The sequence below is a fragment of the Gymnoscopelus microlampas genome, assembly GCF_963454915.1.
Source record: "Gymnoscopelus microlampas genome assembly, chromosome: 14".
NCBI classification, from domain to species: domain Eukaryota; kingdom Metazoa; phylum Chordata; class Actinopteri; order Myctophiformes; family Myctophidae; genus Gymnoscopelus; species Gymnoscopelus microlampas.
The window spans coordinates 27,516,284-27,538,755 of NC_139951.1; the positions used below are offsets into that span (position 1 = coordinate 27,516,284).

General features: G+C 43.2%; 1 protein-coding gene across 1 annotated transcript in view; it reads right to left on the minus strand.

The window, feature by feature from the left end:
- capn15 (calpain 15) overlaps window positions 1-22,472 on the minus strand; it is a 59,270-nt gene that overhangs the window by 14,068 nt on the left and 22,730 nt on the right. Inside the window, exons 3-7 of the mRNA XM_084078511.1 lie at window positions 9,712-9,920; window positions 5,838-6,021; window positions 4,500-4,723; window positions 2,948-3,073; window positions 921-1,073 (exon numbers count right to left, since the gene is read on the minus strand). Coding sequence (XP_083934637.1) covers window positions 921-1,073; window positions 2,948-3,073; window positions 4,500-4,723; window positions 5,838-6,021; window positions 9,712-9,920 — 896 coding nt within the window. The remainder of the gene's footprint in view (window positions 1-920; window positions 1,074-2,947; window positions 3,074-4,499; window positions 4,724-5,837; window positions 6,022-9,711; window positions 9,921-22,472) is intronic.

The window sequence follows — 22,472 nt, forward strand, 5'->3', positions numbered from 1 at the left end:
GACAAGCTCACAACGTTGTGAGCTGTTGCTTGTTGCTGTTTTCGCAATGTTTTAAAATGTTAGGCAAAACCATTATAGGCAAAAACTTTTAGCCTATAATGACATGTTGAAATAGTGGTTTAACGAGTAGCCCAATTTTCATTTCAGCTGCTTGTTTTATCTCACTTACAGTATATTGTGTCAGCATTTGGCTGCTCGTTAGCTTGCCTCGTTAACACAAAGGGGACACTACTGGTCATACAAATTAACAGTCATAAAATTCTAAATGCCAGTGCTGTTGCATCGTTTATGGAGGACTAGTTCATATTACCTACAAGGACAGCACAACAGGCAGTTGCTTGGAATAAGGTCTTGTAGTTTTAATTGTCCTCGTAAAAATAGGCTATTAACATAAAACTAATGCAATTGTGTTGCGCTTTAAAACTGTCTTGGTCATACCCTCATGTACTGTACAAGTTGCAGACCAAAGAAAGACACACCACACACACACACACACACACACACACACACACACACACACACACACAAAAATGGGGTGTCATAATTCTCCAAATCCACGAGTCGATTTGACTTACGATTTGAAGGTCACGATTCAATTGGATTTTCGATTACGTCACACTGACAAAACAAATTACTTAACCATTTCAATCCTGGTGACTTTTTCAGATTAGGAAATTTAAGCTGTGGTAAAGTAGAAGAAGTAGAAGACCTTTATTAATCCTTTGGGACATTTTGTTTCAGTTTCACCAAGCAGAGGGCTGGGCAGAGGCACGAACACGCACACACACAACTGAGCTTGTGTAACCACTGCTGGGGGAGCTGTACACACACACACACACACACACACACACACAAAACAGTAGAACCATCCTCAGGTTTAGCCATCCTGTGTGAAGTGACGTGCAGACGGAGGTCCTTACTTGATGAAGTCGCTGTATTCCATCCAGAAGACGCCGTCGCTGCTGCCGTGGGCCATCAGCTCGTGCCGCAGGTGCTGAGGCCAGTCTGTCCACTCGTCTGACCAGCTGCCGTTCCACGAGAAACGACCCCATGGGTTACGTAACCGCAGCAACCTGGAAGAGAGCAGCGTAGACAGACAGAGAGAGGAAAGAAAACATGGCACAGTGTCAGTGCCATTAAGACCTGAGATACGATTCTACAAATGTATTCTAAATCCTAACAGTTTCCTGAAAAACGAATGTTGCTACATCAGTGGTGCTCAAACCTTTTCATGTCAAGGACCCCCAAAATGACATGTATTTGACCCCCCATCTCAAAATATTTTGTTCCAGGGACCCCCCAGAAGCAAAGATTTGAGTTACAAATCTTCGCTTAAAAAATATATATATATATTCAAAGATTTGCAAAAATGTTGACGATTTTTCAAAAATAGCAGATCTACAAGCTCATAGCGCGGCACTTGGTGACGCGCTATGAGCTTGTATATCTGCTATTTTTGAATAGCCAAAGACATCTAAAATGACACAGATGCGTTCCCGGCATTAATGGGCTAAAAGAGAACTAATGCTTATTATAAAATGTTATATCAATAATATCAATAATAAGTATTATTAATAATATGTTATATTACCATTAGAATCTGAGAATTTGGGGGCCCACTTGCAGTATCCTAACGGCCCACACAGGCTGAGAACCACTGCTTTAAACAAGACGTTTTGGGTCACACAACACAAACAGTCTGCAGAGCTATTGTCACCTGAATGCCCTGCTGTCTACCTTCAGATCAACTGTTCAATCCTCCCGTCAGATTTCTCCGACAGCGGTAAACTAATTAAAGTGGCGTGGCCGCGCGGCAGCCATCGAGCAAATTACGTCCGGGATTTATACAGCCACTCTCGTCTTCCGCTCGCAGGTGGGCCAGAAGAAGAAGCAGCACCTATTGTGAGGACTCACAATGGGCGAGCGGATCAAAGCACGTCACGTTGAAACCGGTTTGTACCAGGTTCCTGTCCCTGCTCTGCCCACTCTGTGCTTTAATCTTCCTGCCCCCCCCCCAACACACTTTCAACCGGTTCATCTTTTTTGCAAGCGCTATTTTCACAATCAGGAGTGTGTCATTTTTATATTATTATGCTCTGATGAAGGCTGTTATTTTATACACAGACACATAATCTGTGTCTGGGGGTAAATTGTCTCACCCGTCACAATACACAAGCCACATTTTAAGGACGTATCAATCAACAGGTCATTTTGTTATTATTTCTGTCCAATTTCCATTCTTCGTCTCCATTATATAAACTTAAACACTCCCAATCATAACTGTGACGCGTTTGTTTGCGTTTGATTATAGTTCATATTCGGAAATATAAAGGCAGCCCTTTGGTTGTGAACCAGTTATGGCAATTCACCCCATACATGTACAGTTTGTCTTTGTTTGTATTTATTTCATTTTGCCTGTTTATTTTGTGTGTACGTTTCTGTCTTGTTTTTGAAAAAAGGAAAATAGGGAAGCACCTCATAATTGTTTGGATCATTAATGTACAGTGGTTCTCAACCTTTTCAGGCCATGACCTCCCAAAATAAATCATATTTGAACTGGGGACCACCCCACCCTAAAAAGCACCTGGAATTGTAGCAGTTGAGTTCCACAGATAAATAGTGAAAATAGCAGATCTACAACGGCGTTGTGAGCTTGTAGATCGGCTATTTTCACACTTTTTGCCTCTCATATTATTTGACAATTTCTTATATTGTTTGACCAGTTTTTAGAGTATGGTTTGTTGATTACTTGTGATGCAGTATTGGTCTTATTTTCCTCTTTTAAGATATCAAAAAGGTCTTAAAAGTCCTCAAATTGTCACTTCACTGTCATCTGGGGACACCGCCCCCCCCCCAAAGGGTTAGTTAAAAATCACCCACAGGTTGAGAACCACTGCAGTATGCCTTTTATCCTGTGCTTCACAATTACAAAATATTTGAATCCTACCTGTAGCCCTGCACGTCCCGCACGTCCAGGACGGAGTAGGCGTGGCGAGGCCGCAGCCCCAGAGACTCGTACACCACGTCATCCACCTTCATGTTCCCTCCACCGCACGATGCTCCCATCAGGAACCTGAGGAACACAACCACACCGTCAGCCACACCAGGACTCGATTAGACCACGACAAGTCGTAATTTCGTCACTGTCAGGCAAAAAACTTGTATCTCCATATTTTAACTTTTTGTGTTTTTTTTGTGAATTAATGTCCTACTATCATGGGTTTCCAACAGTTGGTATATGGACCACTAGTGGTCCATGAAGGTATTGCAGGTGGTCTCTGACCATGCATTTAGTAATGTAGGAAAGTGAAGATTTGTATTTATTTAGAATTCTCTTCCACGGAACAATCCAATAAATGATCTGTGATGACGTGTCAATATTGTCAGTTATGGGAAGTTAGAGGTCTAGGAATTCCACAGAAAAGGGAGTTAGAATCTCAGGAAGTGTACCGGATTGCCTGGTTGAGTCATCATTATTAGGAAATGTGCCCATAATAATAGCTGTCTGCTCACTCATACACTTAACCCATTCAATCCGGCTATTCTTTGGCAATTCAAAAATAGCAGATATACAAGCTCATAGCGCAGCACCGAGTGCCAATTGTGACAATTGTTGTGCTATTACAGTACATATAAATCAGGCTTTAGTACTGAGTGTTACCAAAGCCAGGACACCAAATCAGAATAGGGAATTACACGGTACCAAATTGATTAATACGGTACAATGCAGAATACATACATTCAGTAGAATAAGACATTAATACAGACAGTATGACTATGTCTATATGATTATAAGCAGTGTAATGTATTTTGTCATAAATCAATTTTGTATCAAAATTTCCCATAAGGAAGGACAGAACAAAGGGTAGGAATTTAGAGCAATCTAGATATTTAAGTAATGCATCTAATTCCTATATTTTAAATGGTAGATAGAAATTGGACAGCATACAGCAGAGAGAGAGAGGGAGAGAGAGACACAGATAGACAGACAGACAAGACAGAAAGAGGATGACAGGCAGAAAAAAAAAAACATGACCTAGATTCAATCCTCCAGCAGTGCAAGCACGTGTCATCTAACCATCCACCTTGTGCTTAACTTCAATTCTGTCATACTATGGCGTTGCTTGCCGAAAATAGCTGATCTACAAGCTCACAATGCGTTTGAATTCTAATTTATCTTTAACCGGTTCGGCCGTGCATGGGTGGGGTTTGTTTGTTTGTTTGTCATGTCTGATGTGTGTTTATTGTCGAAATGACCTTTTTTTCCTCCTGTTAATATTGCCTGTGGTGCTATTTCCAGTGAATGTAATAAAAATACCTTGGAAAGAAAGAAGCTCACAATGAGTCAAATAAATCAGGCTTTAACGGCCCACAATTCACTATTTCCTTCAACAAAAACTGAAAAACTTCCAGCGTCTGGGTTCTTTCAGAGCAGCATGCCGCCCGGGGATCGCACGCACGCTCTCACCACCACCGTAACGCACACACTCGTTCCTCACCCTGCCTCCTTGGAGCTGAGCATCTTGGCCCAGATGAGGTCGTTGTCGATGGGCTCCTCGCGGGGGTTGGTGGAGCTGACCTGCAGCATCAGCGAGTCGCAGGGCGCCCCCGTCAGCGTGGCCAGGCCCTCGATGGCGCGCCCCGCCTGCAGGGCAAAGTAGGAGCCGTGGAGCTTGGCCAAGGCCTTCTCGATCAGCGCCACCCACAGCTGCTTCCTCTGCGCCTGGGGGTGGGCGGTGGCACACAGGGGATGTACTTTAATCACACGGGTCACTGGTGGTACATCTCATCTGTAATGTTTAAGTCCTAGAGCTAGAAGAAAAAAAGTACCAACATCTTGGGCACTAGGGCTCGCTGTTTTAAAACGCATATATTTGGACTGGGATGTGAATGAAGCACGATCTAGCCGGCTGCTGTGTTATTCAATAGAACGCGGTTTGAATGGGGTTGAGAATAATTTGGACAGGAACATGTTCTCGATGCTGACCCAGTTGAGAATCGCTAATCTCTTTGTCGGCTCCTGGCACCTATTAGAGAAAAGCTATTGATTAAGCTGTCCTTCATTTGGAGTCTGAATGCAAGTTAAAGAGGGCATGTGAGAATCATTGTGAAAACACTCGATATGCTTCCATTCTTTACCCTGGACTTGTTCAATTTCATCTCTCTGGTTTCCCTTCCCCTCCCTCCGCTTGTCCATGCCCCCCCTCGCCCCCAGCTCTCCTCCTCTCCAGTGTTGATTTTGACAGCAAATTTTGATTTAGTTTTAGTCATAGTCTTTTGAATAAAATTCCATTTAGTTTTAGTCATATTTTAGTCATCTGAAATGTCTCAGTTTTTGTCTAGTTTTAGTCGACTAAATATCATATCAAGATTATAGTCGACTAATTATACAGTTGATTTAGTCGACTAAAATGTATTTTGCCGGTGCCTTGATGGCGTCGTAATGGCTGATTTTACACTTGGTTGCATGCTGAAGATAGCCGATCTACAAGCTCACAACGCATGATATTGTCTGGCCACGCAAGGCTAACGCCTGAGCGCAACCAAGCATAAAATGACTTGTCTTTTAGTTCTACTGGATCTCTTCTCCACTAGTCACTCCCTAACATTTTAGTCTAGCTTTTATTTGTCGACAAAATTGTCAATATATTCGGTCTTAGTTTTAGTCATCATAGCTTAGTTTTCAACTCGTTTTTATTTAGTTTTCGTCAGTGAAAAAAGGTAGTCGACGAACATTTTTCGTCATAGTTTTAAATCGACGAAATCAACACTGCTCTCCATGTCTCCCCCACACTGCGTCCCTCCCTCCCTCCCTCCGTCCCTCCGTCCGTCCTGACCTGGGAGAACAGCAGGTAGCCGTAGTCGTCGCAGGGCAGCATGTCGTCCACCAGCACCGTGGTCCACGTGCCGTCTTTGCACAGCCTGACCTGGTAGGCCCCCTCCGGGCACATGGTCCGCGTGATCATCACCCTCTCCACCAGCTCTGGACGCTCCGCCAACACCGCCAGAGCACTCAGGAACCTAGAGGAGAGGATTAAGAGAGGAGAGCAGAGGAGAGAAAGGGACAGAGGAAAAGGAGGTTATGAGAGAGAGGAAAGGAGGGGTAGAGGAGGCGAGACAGGGGAAAGGAAATAGGTTGAACAAGAAGCCAGTGAGGGGTTGAAATGTCAGAGGGAGAGGGAAATGAGAGAATGAGAGAGTGAGCGAGAGACAGAGACATAAGTCGGCGAGGCAGCTAATGAGATGGTCAATCAGGGAGGACGAATTGACTTAACAATGGATAGAGATGGGCCGAGAGAGTGATCCGTTAAGAATCCAAGAGACTGGGTCAGACAGAGATAGATTAACCCGTTAAGACCGGCGGGAACGCATCTGTGTCATTTTAGATTTCTTTGGCTGTTCATAGCAGATCTACAAGCTCATAGCGCAGCGCAGAGTGCCGCGCTATGAGCTTGTAGATCTGCTATTTTTGAAAAATTGTGCAAATCTTGGAATATGATATACATTTTTAAAACGAACATTTTTAACTCAAATCTTTGCTTCTGGGGGGTCCCTGGAACAACGTAATTTGAGATGAGGGTCCACGGCCAAATACATATCATTTTGGGGGTCCTTGACATCAAACACTTTGAGAACCGCTGATATAATAGCAACATACGTTTTTTTCAAAGAAACTGTTAGGATTTAAAAGATATTTGTAGAATCCCCAGAAGCAAAGATTTGAGTTAAAAATGTTCGCTTAAAAAATATATATAGATATTCAAAGATTTGCACAAATGTTCACAATTTTTCAAAAAGTACTGCGCTATGAGCTTATAAATCTGCTATTTTTGAATAGCCAAAGAAATCGTTAAGTGACACAGATGCGTTCCCGGATTGAATGGGTTAACGGATGATGGATACAAAGCGACAGATACTGAACAATGGGGCAGGTGGATTGGTGGGAAGGATACGAGTTGACAGAAATGGACTAGTTGCCAGACACATCGTGGGATTAAACAGACAAAACAGACACGAGGGACAGGCGAGATGGACGGCTGAGCCGTTAACCTTGTCTATAAATTAGGAGTTTTTATCATGCAGTTGCAGAAGGTTCTTTAAAAGCGGTTTATTCGAGATTTTTCATTCGAGCGCTCATTTGCATAATTCTCCCTTATTGAAAATCATTCACGTTTGATGAGTGGAGCCACTGTGCCGTCTGGTTAGCGGGCCTATTACGGTGAAATTACCCAGCAGCACACACACAGAGACCATGTTGCCATCCTTCATTAACTTGCTGGTGAAATTAGTCGCTCAAAATGCAGATTCATCACAAAAATGCAAGATATTCAAGTGTCTATGGAGCCAGTCTGTTGGCCTTAACAAAGGCACCCTCTATTTTGAAGTGAGAATTTTAGTGCTTCACACGACTACTGTAGCTTGTTTGTACTTGTGGATAGAGAAACTGATGCCACGCAAGATTATATTCAAATTTATAAGACAATTACATTTACAGATTATACTGTATGAATTCAAAGACAATTATTTGACAAACAGCCAAAATGTCAGTTTCAGAACTTTCATCTTTACGATCATTATTAAAAACAAAGACAGGTCTATTGCTTACTATTGCTTTTGGTGCCAACATCTAGTGTGAGAACTACTGATTTAGAAGGCATTTTATCCGGTCCTAATGGGTTGAAACTAATTCTCCACATGAAACGTGTCTCAATACATTCATCTTTTTGCAGTGGAAGACCACCCCATTCTAGACACACCGAAACTCTGCCGTTCAGGGAGAGGGACTTTTTCTGTGTGTTTTATTAACAAGGTTCCATCTGCTCAAGTGGCAGCCGAGCGGGACTGATCAGCCCAATCGGCAGAGGCCATGAAAATCCAATTCCCTCAAAAAAAAAAAATCGAATCAAAGTCCAATTAGCCCAAGCGTAACGAGACACGGGATGAGAGGTCACATCCACCGCCGTGCCAAAACGACCAAGGTGATTGTCCGACAGCTGCTTTAATTGGGCGGGTGGACGGGAGGGAGCCAGTTGGACAGTGTGTGTGTGTGTGTGTGTGTTGTGTACAAAAGAGAGAGAGACAGGGATGGGAATTTGGGTTACATGTACTGTACATCCTGTTGCTGGTGAGTGGCTTGGGCCCAAGGGAGTGCTATTTTTGATAAGCTGCAGTGTGCGTATATGTATGTGTGTGTGTGTGTGTGTGTGTGTGTGTGTGTGTGTGTGTGTGTGTGTGTGTGTGTGAGTATATGCGCATAGCGGTGACGCGAACGTATGCGGTACTTGGCCTTGGCAAGTAACCATATTTTTGTTTGTGCGTTCACGTGGGTTTGTGTGCGTGTTGCGTGGATGACAGTCAGACACCCAAGGACACGCAGCGAACAAGGGCGTGGAGATAAAAACACGGCGTCCAGAGCCACATTCCCATGAATAATCTCCGCGCTATGTGCACTATCTGTACATCTGCACGACTCTCCCCCACCCCCCCTTCCCTCTTTTTCTTCTCCACGCTCGTTCTCCTCACTTCTTCACGGCGGTCGGCTCGTTGACAAACAACCCTGCCCCCGGAGGGTGCCCGTGTGTGCTTTGCATCGCACTGACCTTTCAAACAGAAAGGGAGGGGGGGAGGGGTGACGAATCGTCTCTTTCATGGCACGGATACCAATAATGTTCTGGGACGTTGGGCTGATACCAGGCTAACATAGGTTACATAGATTACTGACACGAGGAGCCACACGTAACGCCACAGTAAATCAAGACAGAGAAAACAATATGACCAGGTGCTCACCGGAGACGTTAAGTGGTTAAAAATAGTTAAAGCTAGGGTAAGTGATTTTCTTTGGTTAAAGTAAGTGTTAAATAACTGTATGTTCTGATAGTACTCGTTGCTATAGAGTGTTCAGTAACAGGGGTCTCCATGTCTCTCCAGCTCTTTATTAAACATAAAATACATTTTCAGGTCAGGATACCAATTTTATCCAATCAGGATAGATAACTCAGACAGGATACAGATTAAACAAGTGAAATTGGGACTGATAACACAAAGAAATGAGCAGACAAAATTGGCTGACATTTTGTCACCTAACTGAAAATGTATTTTCTGTTTATCAAAGAGCTGGAGAGACTGGGAGACTCCTGTTACTGGACAAACGCTCTATAGCAACGATTACTATCAGAATATAGTGCTTTAACCTTTTAACAAAGACTTTTTTGTTTTAATCAAAAAATATCACTTGCTCCTGGATTAGATGGGATAAAACATGATAGAAAAAAACAGAGTATCCTTGCGCTCAGTGTAAAAAGGAGCAAACAACCTTTATTGTTACGAGGCAAATGCCAACATGTTTCGACCGACAGAGGTCTTCATCAGGGTTCAAATGGATTTTAGTTTGAAACATTTGCCTTGTTACAACAAAGGCTGTTTCCTCCTTTTTACACTCAGTGCCCAGTAATCAAGACAGATTAGATGTTTTTATGTGCATCGTCCCTTCTCTCACGTCACCCATATTAATATGAATAAACGGGTGATTTTAAACCAAACGTACAAAGCGAATGGCCTACTTTGTCTATCGTTCAGCAAAGGTAACACATATGAGCCATTAGCAATACAGCTTAGTACATGAAATGGGTCGGCAATTAGTACAGCTGGTTTTTGGTGTTTTTCCCCCCGATACACTAGAATATACACAGCATAAAAAGGATGGCGCCTCACCAGCAGTTTCCCAGAAGGCCTTGCAGGATGTCGGAGGGCCGTGGCGTGCGGAAGACGGACCACTTGACGCCTCGCTCTTTGAAGTTGCTGCAGTTGATTTCGTGGGGGCGGAGCCACTTCTTGATGCGCTGCTGAACGCTGTCGCCTTCGGGAAAGCCGACGGAGCGAGGGCCCGGGGGGAAGCTGTCGTCCACGAAGTTTACCACATTCTGGGACAGAGAGAAACACAAGCACCGGTTACAGGGAGAGACGGAGAGAGATGAAAAACACAGAGAGAGAGAGAAAGAGGGAGAGACACTGGCAGACAAGGGACAGTGGTGGAAAAAGTACTCAAATGTTTTACTTAAGTATCAATACTGTATAAGTACATTGCTTTTTTACAAGTAAAAGTCCGGAAATCAAAATGTACTTAAATAAAAGTCCAAAAGTATTGGTACCAAAATGTGATTAAAGTACCAAAAGTAAAAGTACTAAAATGTTTGAAAATAGCCTATGTATAAAATAAGGCTGAAATAAGGCTGAACATACATACAAAATGTATGTTTTATAATATCATAATTTATATCTGAAAAGTAACTAAAGTTTTCAAATAATTGTAATGGAGTAAAAGTACAATATTTGCCTCTGAGATGTAGTGGAGTAGAAGTAAAAGTATTGGTAATTGGAAATACGCAAGTAAAGTACAAACACCTCAAAATTGTACTTAAGTGCAGTACTTAAGAGCTACTTTACACCACTGACAAGGGAAGAGAGAGGGGATTTAGTTCAGCTTCGGGTGTTCCAAGGTGATCAGTCATCTGAACAGAAAAGACTGAACTGATTCAGAAAGAGAAAGTTCAGTCGATAATGGTCAAGGTGAACTCAATTCCAATTTAATCAGATTAAAAAATGACCAATAAAGAGAAAATGAAAACAGATGAGCTAATCTATCTATCTTAACCCATTCAAACCGGGAACACATCTGTGTAACCACTTTATCCATATACTTTGGCTATTCAAAAATAGCAGATATACAAGCTCATAGCGCAGCACCGAGTGCCGCACTATGAGCTTGTAGATCTGCTATTTTTGAAAAATCGTGAAAATGTGTGCAAATCTTTGAATATATCTACTTTTAAAGCGAACATTTGTAACTCAAATCTTTGCCTCTGTGGGTCCCTGGAACCACATATTTTGAGATGTGTGTGTGTGTGTGGGGGGGGGGGGGGGGGGGGGGGGGGGAGTCCGTGGCCAAATACATATCATTTTGGGTGGTCCTTGACATGAAAAAGTTGAAACAATGAAAAAAAACTATGTTTTTGGCCGCCGATCCCATCAAAATATGTTGTTCCAGGGACCCCGAGAAGAAAAGATTTGAGTTACAAATGTCGTTTCAAAAATAGACGTATTCAAAGATTTGCACAAAATGTTCCAAGATTTTTCAAAAATAGCAGATCTGCAAGCTATTTTTGAATAGCCAAAGTATAAAATAATGGTTTAAGTGGTTACACAAGATGCGTTCCCGGTTTTAACGGGTTAAAATAAATTTCACTTTCCCCGGGAGACCAGAAAATACTCTCCGTCCCTTATCTTCAAACTGTCCCAACAGAGAGGTGAGCTGAGCTGTTCACCATGGGGCTAATGCCTTCATTTATACTCAGTTGCTGTGTCTCACACCGAAAACAGAATATCTACAAGCTCACAAGCCAGGTGTCGTGATTGGCTATTTTTGACGACGTGTGCGACCAAGTATTATAAATCAGGCTCCGTGCTCGTGTGAAGGACGCATTCTGCTTTGAGTTCTATTCATTACAAATACACACTCAATCACTCCGCTCGCACGCACGCCCTTTTTTACTTGACGGGATGGCAAGTTGTTGATCATTAATTCAGGGCCCTGCAGGCCACCATAGCAGCTCCACAGTGGTGGGAGGAGGAACAAGGACGAACTGCTGGCTCCCAAATTTATTCATGTGGCGGAGAGGAGAGTTTGTTCCCCGCCGTTAGTGCATTATCATGCACGCGCACAGCAGGAGTCCCGGGCAATGCGGGGCATGCCAAAATGCTTCAGCCAACAACTGCATGTAAATTAGCTTCAAACTGATGAAACCCCATGTATACGCGCACACGCACACATGCACACTTTGGACTGTATAACCGGCAAGAGAAGCCTTGAAATGAAGCCTCATTTGCTTACTCTACACAGGAGCCGAGGCTACACAAGTCTACACGGAAAACACAGACAAGACTAAAGAGTGCATTTAGCAGATCGAGACACCCAGCCGACACACTATCGGCCCATCTAAAACCCTGCTGTACAAACTCCAGAGGGCACGCGGCCACAGACACACGGCACACACACGCAGAGCTTGGCCCCTCTCCGGTTTCCCTGTTCTCCGGTGCCAGAGACGGGAGACTGCAGGGCAGGACGCCGCAGTCGTTTCCTGAGGTGATGCAGCAGAGGATGGGGGGGGGATGGTGGGGTGGGTATCCACAGGGTGGGGTGGGGTGGGGTGGTGTGCGGGAGGGACCACGCTGTCAGAGAGGGATTATTTGTCACCATCATCCCCCCCCAATCCAATTCTGTAACCTTGGCGCGGTGCCTGTTAACAGCCAGAACTGCTTTGAAGTGCTACAGTCACCACTACATACAGCGCTACCTAAACCCTAACCCACCACTTTATTTGCCCTTCACTGACCATTTTCATCACATTTTGCTCTCATGTTATACTCAGAGGGTGACATCCCCCACCCCCCAAAATGGTCAATAGGCTCTATGCACAGCAGCCATTTTGGAGAAAAATTGGGCCTCTTCTTACTTCCTTCACAGGTGTTACCAATGATACTAATGAAGGCTCTGTTCCATTCTGGTCAAACAGAGGCTGGGTGCTGATATTGTGCATGTTGGCTCACTAGAAACACTAGTGGGTCTCAAAGTGTGGTCCAGGGAACCTCATGGTTCCTTGAGAGGGTGTAACTCACTCTCAGAGTTATGGGGGTCCTTGAAATTAAAAAGGTTGAGAACCACTGTGCTACACTAAATGGAACAGAGCCTTCATTAGTGTCATTGGTAACACCTGTGAAGGAAGAAAGGAAGGGGCCCAATTTCTGTCCAATATGGCTGCTGTGCATAGAGCCTATTCTCTGTTGACTGACCGTGTGGGGCCCGTATGTGCCTGTGTGCCATTGCCGCTTGCTATAAAGCACAGGATTGCACATAGGCTGCAGATCGTTTGGGGAAGGATGGGAATGAATTATGATTATGTGGAGCTTGCCCCATGTCTGGGTATGTCACACACACTCTCTCTCTCACACACGCACACGCACACACACACACACACACACACACACACACACACACACACACACACACACACACACACACACACACACACACACACACACAGTGTTGTATATGCCTGAGGCTTGAACCACACATCCCAATACCTGTACATAATGTTATGTGCTCCTCTCCTCATCAGGAATGCCTGGCATGCAGTATATGTACCGCATCAGTCATAATCATGTCTTCCATCTACCCTGCAGTCAGGATAAGTTATGAGCTTACAAAAAGGTACATACTATTCTCTGCACGTGCTTAATAAACGGTGTCACCCTACCGTCTAATACACCAATTGTCACACTACCGCGGGACACTGCCTCGGTGTCACTACCGTTCTCAGAGCTCGTGCTTGCTCGCAAATGGGTGATTCAGCTGAATGACCAGGCAACACTTTTAACCCATTAAGACCGGGAACACATCGGGCGTCATTTTTAAGATGTCTTTGGCTATTCAAAAATAGCAGATATACAAGCTCATAGCGCGGCACAGCTTGTAGATCTGCTATTTTTTTTTAAATCGTGCAAAAAAATGTGCAAATCTTTGTTTTTAAAGCGAACATTTTTAACTCAAATCTTTGCTTCTGGGGGTCCCTGGAACAACATATTTTGAGATGGGGGTCCACGGCCAAATCCATATCATTTTGGCAATTGACACGAAAAGGTTTGAGAACCACTGATATTATAGCAACATAAGTTTTTTCAGAAAACTGTTAGGATTTAGAAGACATTTGTAGAATCCCCCAGAAGCAAAGATTTGAGTTTTTTTCGTTTAAAAAAATATATATATTCAAAGATTTGCACAAAATGTCCACGATTTTTCCCAAGAATAGCAGATCTACAAGCTCATAGCTATGAGCTTGTAGATCTGCTATTTTTGAATAGCCCAAAGAAAACTAACAATGACACGGATGTGTTCCCGGTCTTAATGGGTTAATAGAGGAGAGAATTCAGAATCATCACGTGCGCACAATGTGTGTGTGAGTGCGTTGTCCATGTGCATAAACCTGCACCTTGTTCTGGTCCAGCTGTTTGGATGGTGACTTATCTAGCCAGCATAAATGGCTCTCCTCATTGAGGAGAACCTGATACTGCTGTGTCACTAATCCGCCACCTTGGGCCAATGCCCCGTGTGAAAAAAAAACCTTGGCAGAATCCGCCCGGTTCAGTGCCAAGCTAACCAACGCTAATAAAACCCGCTGTGCCACAGCGAGCACAGTGCTGCGCAGGCCTTTTTCTCTATGAGTCCAGGACGCTAGTGCTAGCAAGTCCGCGCTATCTAGGTGACAAATTATTGATCTACACTGTATTCTAAAAGTGGTGACAGAGAACTATCGAGTCATACTCGACAGTGGCACACTTACTGAATTAAAAACACAAGCAAGCATTGCAGCACGGTGTGGCCATTTACAGTACTGAGAAATGCAGGTCACACAGCATCGGTTGAAACTTTCCAAGCAAGAAAGCTGGAAAGATATAGTCTGTAATTACAAGTAACTAGAGCAAAAGAAAAAATAAATAAAACTAGAGAATATGCTCCTCGGAGCACAAGTCTCCGCCAGCAGAACCGTGCTATCAACTGTCATCAACTGTGATATCAGTTTGTACTGGAATGTACTGTTCTTGATTAATCCTGTCTAAGCTATTTATATTACGTATTGTGATGACACCAGTGTGTCTACATAATGTATTGCTCCGCCATTTCTCAGCCATTTCGTGATTATTCCTGTCTTACCTCACTTTGAAAGAGACCAAGACTCTTTCAAAGTGACACATCTATTTATAGGCCGCTATACGTCATGCGTCTCACTAGCCAATCCGAGCACACTCTTTCAACGTATTGTCACGTGTCACGTGAGGCTTGACCAATGTTAGCTTGGCCGAGGGGGGGGGGGACGTCGGAAAGTGAAAACATAGTCTCCTGGTGGAGACAAAAAGTGACAATTAAGCTTTTCCTGCGCAGCATGCCTTAGAGGGTTAACAGACATAGTGGTTAAAAGCTATGCTGGCTTTAACAGCTGAGGAGTGATGCCAACAGGCCTTAACAGTGTTTGCTTGCTTGGCAGAAGGATGGAGGCAGTGAGTGAGTGGACACACTTGGGGCCACTGGCAGCAAACGGACACCTCTAACTCTTCCAAAAGGAAGGGCCAAAGGTAAGCTGAGTGGAAAAAGACAAGCAGTGTTTAAACAAAAACATCAATACACACACACACCATCTTCATTCTAGAAGACCTAAAGCACCTGTCATTTTACGCCGTGGCTCTGCAGGGGGCTTGCCATGTCTGTCTGTGTGTGTGTCTGTCTGTCTGTGTGTGTGTGTGTGCGTGTGTGTCCGGAGCTAATCTCACAAACCGCTGGACCCAGTGCCGGTTTAGACTCCACAGGGGCCCTAAGCAGGATACAGGAGCTTTGGGCGGCCGCGAAAAAGACGCGGGTAAAAAAAGACGAAAGAAAAAAAAAAAGAAAGACGCGGGTAGGCGGGGCCCTACGCAACCTGCGTAGTGTGCGTATAGGGTGGACCGGCTCTGGCTGGACCAATCAGCACATTTCTTTAATACATTTGGTAATATTCAATTTAGATTTTAGAAGTCAATGGAGCTCGGATTTAGGTTGATATCTTGCCCAAATTTAGAGTCACTAGAGGTTCGTTTTTTTATATCGTTGCTGTAGGCCAGCCCAGAAACCTCCATATTTTTTTGTTTTGTTTTTCTTCGTAAGTGAATGCCCTACCTACTTGATCATACTACAGCGTCACACAAAAGTATCAAAAGTAGCAGCATCTACAAGATCGAAACGCAGTGCAAAGTGACGCGGCTTGTCAATCTGCTACTTTTGCCATTTTTGGACATAATGTTTCTACCCGACAGACGATATAGGATATTATGTCACCGATATGTCATAGATGCTCGACGTCACACGCTGGCCACATAAAGTCCATGATCCACAACGGAGCCAGGCCGTTCCCATGTGGATCTGTGTGTGTGTGTGTGTGTGTGTGTGTGTGTGTGTGTGTGTGTGTGTGTGTGTGTGTCACAAAACGTGACCCTGGCATAACTTGGACAGGGTCCAACACTCAGTCTCAAACTTGCCACGTGCAGAGCGGAACAGCAATTTGGATGGACTAACGGAAAAAAAAATCACGAATATCTGTATCCGCCAGCACCACGGGTCTGAGAACGAGGCAGAAATTCTCAGCGTGTTCGGGAGATTGTATGCATCGGCTTCCCTGATTCGCCAACCCAAGCCGCTGGCTTCACTGATTGGCGTAGCGTCACGTCACATTCATACCGCTAAGCCAGTATAAGTCCCTGATTGGCCAACCCCGCCCTTTCGGCTTAACTGATCGGCCGTGCTTCACATAACATTTGTGCCGCATAGCAGTGTAAATGGAATGACTTGCATCGTTCCCGACATGCATGGCTCCAAATCAGCTTTGCCCGACGTCACTGGGGTCGTGCAAAATACGATCAGCGAATTCAGGTTTCGGTACCCAGCATTGGCCGGGTAATTTGCATGGGAGAAATTGGCTTTCTCTCCATGTCCCTCTCTCACTCTCACTCACTCTCCCTCCCTCTCCGCTATTTTTGAAAAGTCATGACAATTTGTGCAAATCTTTGAATATATATATATTTTTTAACCCATTAAGACCTGAAGCCGATGTCTTCTATACCCAACAGTTTTCTAAAATGCGTACAATATGTCGCTATATCAGTGGTTCTCAAACTTTTTCATATTTGTCAAGGACTCCCAAAATGATATGTATTTGGCCACGGACCCCCATCTCAAAATATTTTGTTCCAGGGACCCCCAAAAGCAAAGATTAAAGATTTTCGCTTTAAAATAATACATATATTCAAAGATTTGCACATAATTTCACGATTTTTCAAAAATGGCAGATCTACAAGCTCATGTGCCGCACTACGAGCTTGTATATCTGCTATTTTTCAATAGCTAAAGTGTAAAATAATGCTTTTTAGCTCAAATTAAAAAAATGACAGAGATGCGTTCCAGGTCTTAATGGGTTTAAGAGAACATTTTTAACTCAATCTTTACTTCTGGAGGTCATATCATTTTGGGGGGGGGTCCTTGACATGAAACAGTTTGAGTAGATATACACAGGATATAATGTACATTTAGGCTTTTTTTTGATCACTGCGTTCAGGACTACTACAAACAGGCCCTGCGCTGCCGTCTGCTATCGTCTAACAAGGCTAGACAAGAGATCCTTGACTTGACCAAGAGGAAAGATGTAATCTAAACCTCCCACCACAGACAGTGTACTGTAGCAGCTCATGTTTGCCTGTGGTGTGTGCTAACTGTCAGCGTGCACACTGACAGCGTATAGTTTGCGTCTCACCATCATTACACCGCTGGTACTAACCGAGGGTCAGTGGTGGAAAAGAGTACTCACGTTTCTTACTTGAGTAGAAGTATCGATACCGCAATATAGAAATACTCCGTTACAAGTAAAAGTCCGGAATTCAAACTTTACTTGAGTACAAGTACGAATGCATTGGTATCAAAATATACTTAAAGTACAAAAGTCATTATGCAGAATGTCCCATTTCACAAGTTTTCAATGTGTAAAAAGCTCTTGAAAATAGCAGATCTACAAGCTCCCAATGCGTCGCAATGCGACGCATTGTGAGCTTGTAGATCTGCTATTTTCAAATGGCCGAAATATAGGGCTGAACGTAGTTAATGTGTGTTTTGTAATAATAACCCAAATCTACAAAGTAACTAGTAACTAAAGTTTTCAAATAATTGTAGTGGAGTGAAAGTACAATATTTGCCTCTGAGATGTAGTGGAGTAGAAGTAAAAGTACTGAAAATTGGAAATACTCCAGTAAAGTAAATTTACCTCAAAAGTTTACTTAAGTACAGTACTAGTACAGTGAGTAAATGTACTTAGTGACTTTACACCACTGCCGAGGGTATATGTTGGTGTGAGTCGAATGCTACGGTACTGAGGTCGTTGTTCTCTCACATATTGTACCAACTGTACTCGTCCGCCGCCCTCGCAGTTTAAACAGAGCGTCCGCGCATATATAGCGTCGTCACTGATTACTTACACCGTAGGGATAGTGAATAATTGCTACTCCTCTCCGCACTCTAGCTCTGATGCTAAAAATAGACCGCCCCCATGTTCACCTTAGCATGCAAACACACGCCACACAGCTACATTGTGTACACACACACACACACACACACACACACACACACACACACACACACACACACACACGCACACACACACACAGAGTTACAAAGGTAGGCGGTGGAATGAGTTGGAGTAGAATACCTCAAAATTGTACTTACTTACATAGCATCGAGATGCTTTGTAAGCTTCTAGATCTACATTTTCCAAGTATAAAAGAGGGCTTAATTGGTTCATTTATGTTTGTAGTATTAGTAATCAAAAGTAACTAGTAACTACATCTGTCAAATAGTTGTAGTGGAGTAAAAGTACAACATTTAACTCTGAGATGTAGTGGAGTAGAAGTATAAAGTATCAAAAAGATTTTATACTCAAGCAAAGTAAAAGTAACAAAACATTATAATAAAGTAAAGTACTAGTGAATGTACTTAGATACTTTTTACTACTGCAAGACAGACAATAGGAAAGAGAGAGAGAGCCCAGCTAAAAATATACAGTAGTTGTCAAATTAGGAGGTGCGGCGAGTAGGGTGAGAATAAGATGAGAGATCTCTGGTAACCTTCATTGCTTCCGAGGCCAGTGTTGGCAGATTTTGCGAGAGAAATAAGCAACCAGGTCTATGAAAATGAGCCCAAAAGAAGAGACTAGGCCACATGAGCAATCTTGAAAAAAGTGAAACATTTTGGAAACATTTTAACAACACAAACAGATGGGGGGGGGGGGGGGGTCCGTGAACAAATACACATTCATTTGGGGGTCCGTGACATGAAAATGTCACGGACCCCCAAATTAATATGTATAGAGAACCACTGGTTTAAACAACCTTAGGAAACAAGCCCAAATAAGCAAACAACATTTTAAAAACCAGCCCAAAAAAAACCCAAACCACCAATTACCAAATATTTACAAGCAACTTAACAGAAAAACAAGGCAAAAAGTCACTTATAACAAGCAGACGTGGCAACGGCGCTACCGAGGCAGCTTCCCTCCCACGCTCTCGGTGGCGAGCCCACAACTCAGAGGCAGCGCGGGCATTAATAATGCATCCCGGAGAGCGCCTCGTGCCATTATAAACACGGTATGAATTGCAGAGGCCGTGTAGAGATGTCAGTGTGGGCACGTATCAGCCGCTCCGACGAGAGAAATCCTAGCCAGGTATCGGAAAATGCATTTGGTGACTTAACCACTTACACCCCGGCATCCGTGTTGTGGGGAAAGCTTTCGCAGGAAAGTAGCAGATCTACAAGCTCACAACGCATCGTGAGCTTGTCGATTGGCTATTTTTAGCGAAAGCTTTCCGCACAATAACAGAAAATACACTAGTATAGAGCACGGAGGGACTCCTCTCAAACATATGGGGGTTTAAAGGGGTTAAACCCCAGAATCCATATTGGCAGGAAATAGCTTTCCCCACAATAACAGAAAACTACGTATTTTATACCAAGGCTATTTGAAAATTGCCGATCTACAAGCTCATAACGTGTCGCATCGCCAAGCTTGTAGATCTGCTATTTTCAAACATTTTAGTACTTTTACTTTTGGTACATTAAGTACATTTCGATACCAGTACTTTTGTACTTTTACCCAAGTAAATTTTGATACCAATACTTTTGTACTTTTACTCAAGTAAATGTTTTATTCCGGACTGTTACTTGTAACAGAGTACTTGTACATTGCAGTATTGATACTTTTACTTAAGTAAAGCATTTGAGTTCCTTTCCCACCACTGTGCAACATTTGCTATTTTTGAAGAGTGAGAACCACTGATTTAGAAGGCATTTATTTGTAAGAACAGAACAGGGTTATCTAATGATTGTGACAGACCTACTGCAGCGGCAGTTACAGTATAGCATCACGTGTAAACACTTATGACAACCCCCAGGCGGCACAACAACATTATGTAGGCCAACGAATGGCCGTGCGGCGTTTGCTTGCTGCTACAAAGTGAACATGAAGCGCCGTGATGAAAAACACTAGAGCAGCAGACAGACAGCAGGCTCGCATCCACGTCCAACGGTTGCCAGGGGAAATGTCACGCAAGCCACTTAAACAGCCGTGAGACTGGGTGATCACAACCAATCAAATCTCTTTCCAAGAGAGAGATGACCGCAGTGAACCCCCTAGATTGCCGGGACGTTAAATGCCAGGTGCACTGGAGCAGGTGGAAAGCTGTCACTGTAGAAAAAATGTTCCCATTAGAAAAAGTGTCATTACAAAAAGGATAGTTTTTCTTTTTTTTTTTGCTCATTAAAAATGTGCAAATTATTCAACGGGTGGAAAACCATTAACTAACCCCACCCCCATTTGTTATGCTGATTGAAAATGTGCCATCTCTTGATGGGGGTCAAGATAAATTAGTTAGTGTATTTAGTGAAGTTTCGCGTTCATAATCTTTTAATAGTTGGGCGAAAAATATATAATTACACTTTGACATAAAATCAGATTTGGGTCGGTTGCTTTTATCAGAGACAGATTATGCAGTGTGCACACTATTAAAAGATATATTTTATTAGCATTCTAATAGGCTGTCTGATCTGGAAAATGTTGACGCATGTCTGCAGGCTTCTACTGTGGATGCAGAAGTGGAGGCCTAGACGGATGCTAAGCCGTCATCGGGCAAGGAAACAAACACAACCTCCCTCCAGAGTCTTCTCAGGGTGAATTTTGAGCCCGAATCTAATTGCATCTCATCAACTGATCCGGGACGTACAGTACCGACGGAGTAGAGTAGTCCTTGAATGCGGGTCATTTCAGAATTTTGAGGGGAGAGCGGGTTGCGTGTATCTGCAGTACATTCAGGGAAAACACATTCACCCTCTGGCCATTTAAAACGCAACTAATGAACTGAGTGCAAACAGAACCAACTGACAAAGCCTATTAGCATCTCTTGGCAGAGTGTGTGAAATGAAGGACACTGGGGGGACAGGGCAGAATGCCAGAGCCATAGAAGAAAAAGAAGCATAATCCATTAAGACCTGAGGCCGATTCCAAAAATGTCTTCTAAATTCTAAAGGTTTTCGGAAAGACGTATGTTGCTATAATATCAGTGGTTCTCAAACGTGTTCATGCCAAGAACCCCCGCCGTAGACCCTGGTCTCAAAATATTTTGTTCCAGAGTCCGCCAGAAGCAAAGATTTCAGTTTGTTAAAAAAAATATGAACACTTTTTTTTAACTATTTTTCAAAAATAGCAGATCTACAAGCTCATAGCGCGGCACGAAGTGACGCGCTATGAGCTTGTATATCTGCTATGTATATCTATATCTGCTAACGTGGTTAAAATCTAAATGACACAGATGCTTTCCCGGTTTTAATGGGATAAAGATGAGGGAGTTGTGCTCTGAAATCCAATGTGCACCCGGTGACACATTAAACAATGAAACATCCTCTGTGAGAAGTCGCTGGCTTTTGCACTCTGCTCAAAAAATGGCGACGCACAGTGAGCTTTTTTTTGTGCTCAGCTGCATATGAACAATGGCAGTTGCTTGCAGAGGACTACTTTGCTTTCTATGCAATGCTTCAACTCACTCAACCTTTAAGAAAGCGAGCAAATTTGTACACAAATCATGCCGTGCTGACAAAAGGTCTGATGAACAAAGAAATATTCAAGGTAAAAGTTAAAAGATCTCATAGGTTATTGCCGAAGGTAGTCATTATGACTCACTGCTGAAATTGGTTCATTGCAGATATTTCAATATCGATATGAACAAAAACCTAGAAATTATTAATAATAACAGTACTAATAATAAATATAGCTAGAAGCAATATGGGAGCCAAATAAACAATATGCAAAACACAATACGCAACATTCACAATAAGCCATACAAACATAATACTGAACTTGAGAGAAAGGAGACCTTGCAATTAATGAGCACTGGAAAAGTTGAGCAGAGTTCTGAGGGATTGTGGATATTAAAATGCATGTTATGTTGCTTATAATGGAAGACTCTTATTAAAAATTCAGGGCAAAAGTTGGCCAATGTCTCTGCTTCATCTACACAACAGAAACACATTGTAGTCTACTATTTAGGCTATAGCTTTTCATCACTGTTCCTGACCAGACGGTTTAGCCGGAGCCCGGAATCGAACGGGTGACCTTCTGTTTCCCAGGCGTCCTCTCTACCCACTCAGCTACAACAGCTCTGTGTAAGTTTGCTGAAAAGCATGGACCTTCTGTCATGCGCCACGTCTGTCCTATGTTTCTACAGGAGTGTCATGCGCCACGCCTGTCATATGTTGTCCTACGTATGTCCTATGTTTCACTAGGACATACCATACGTCACAA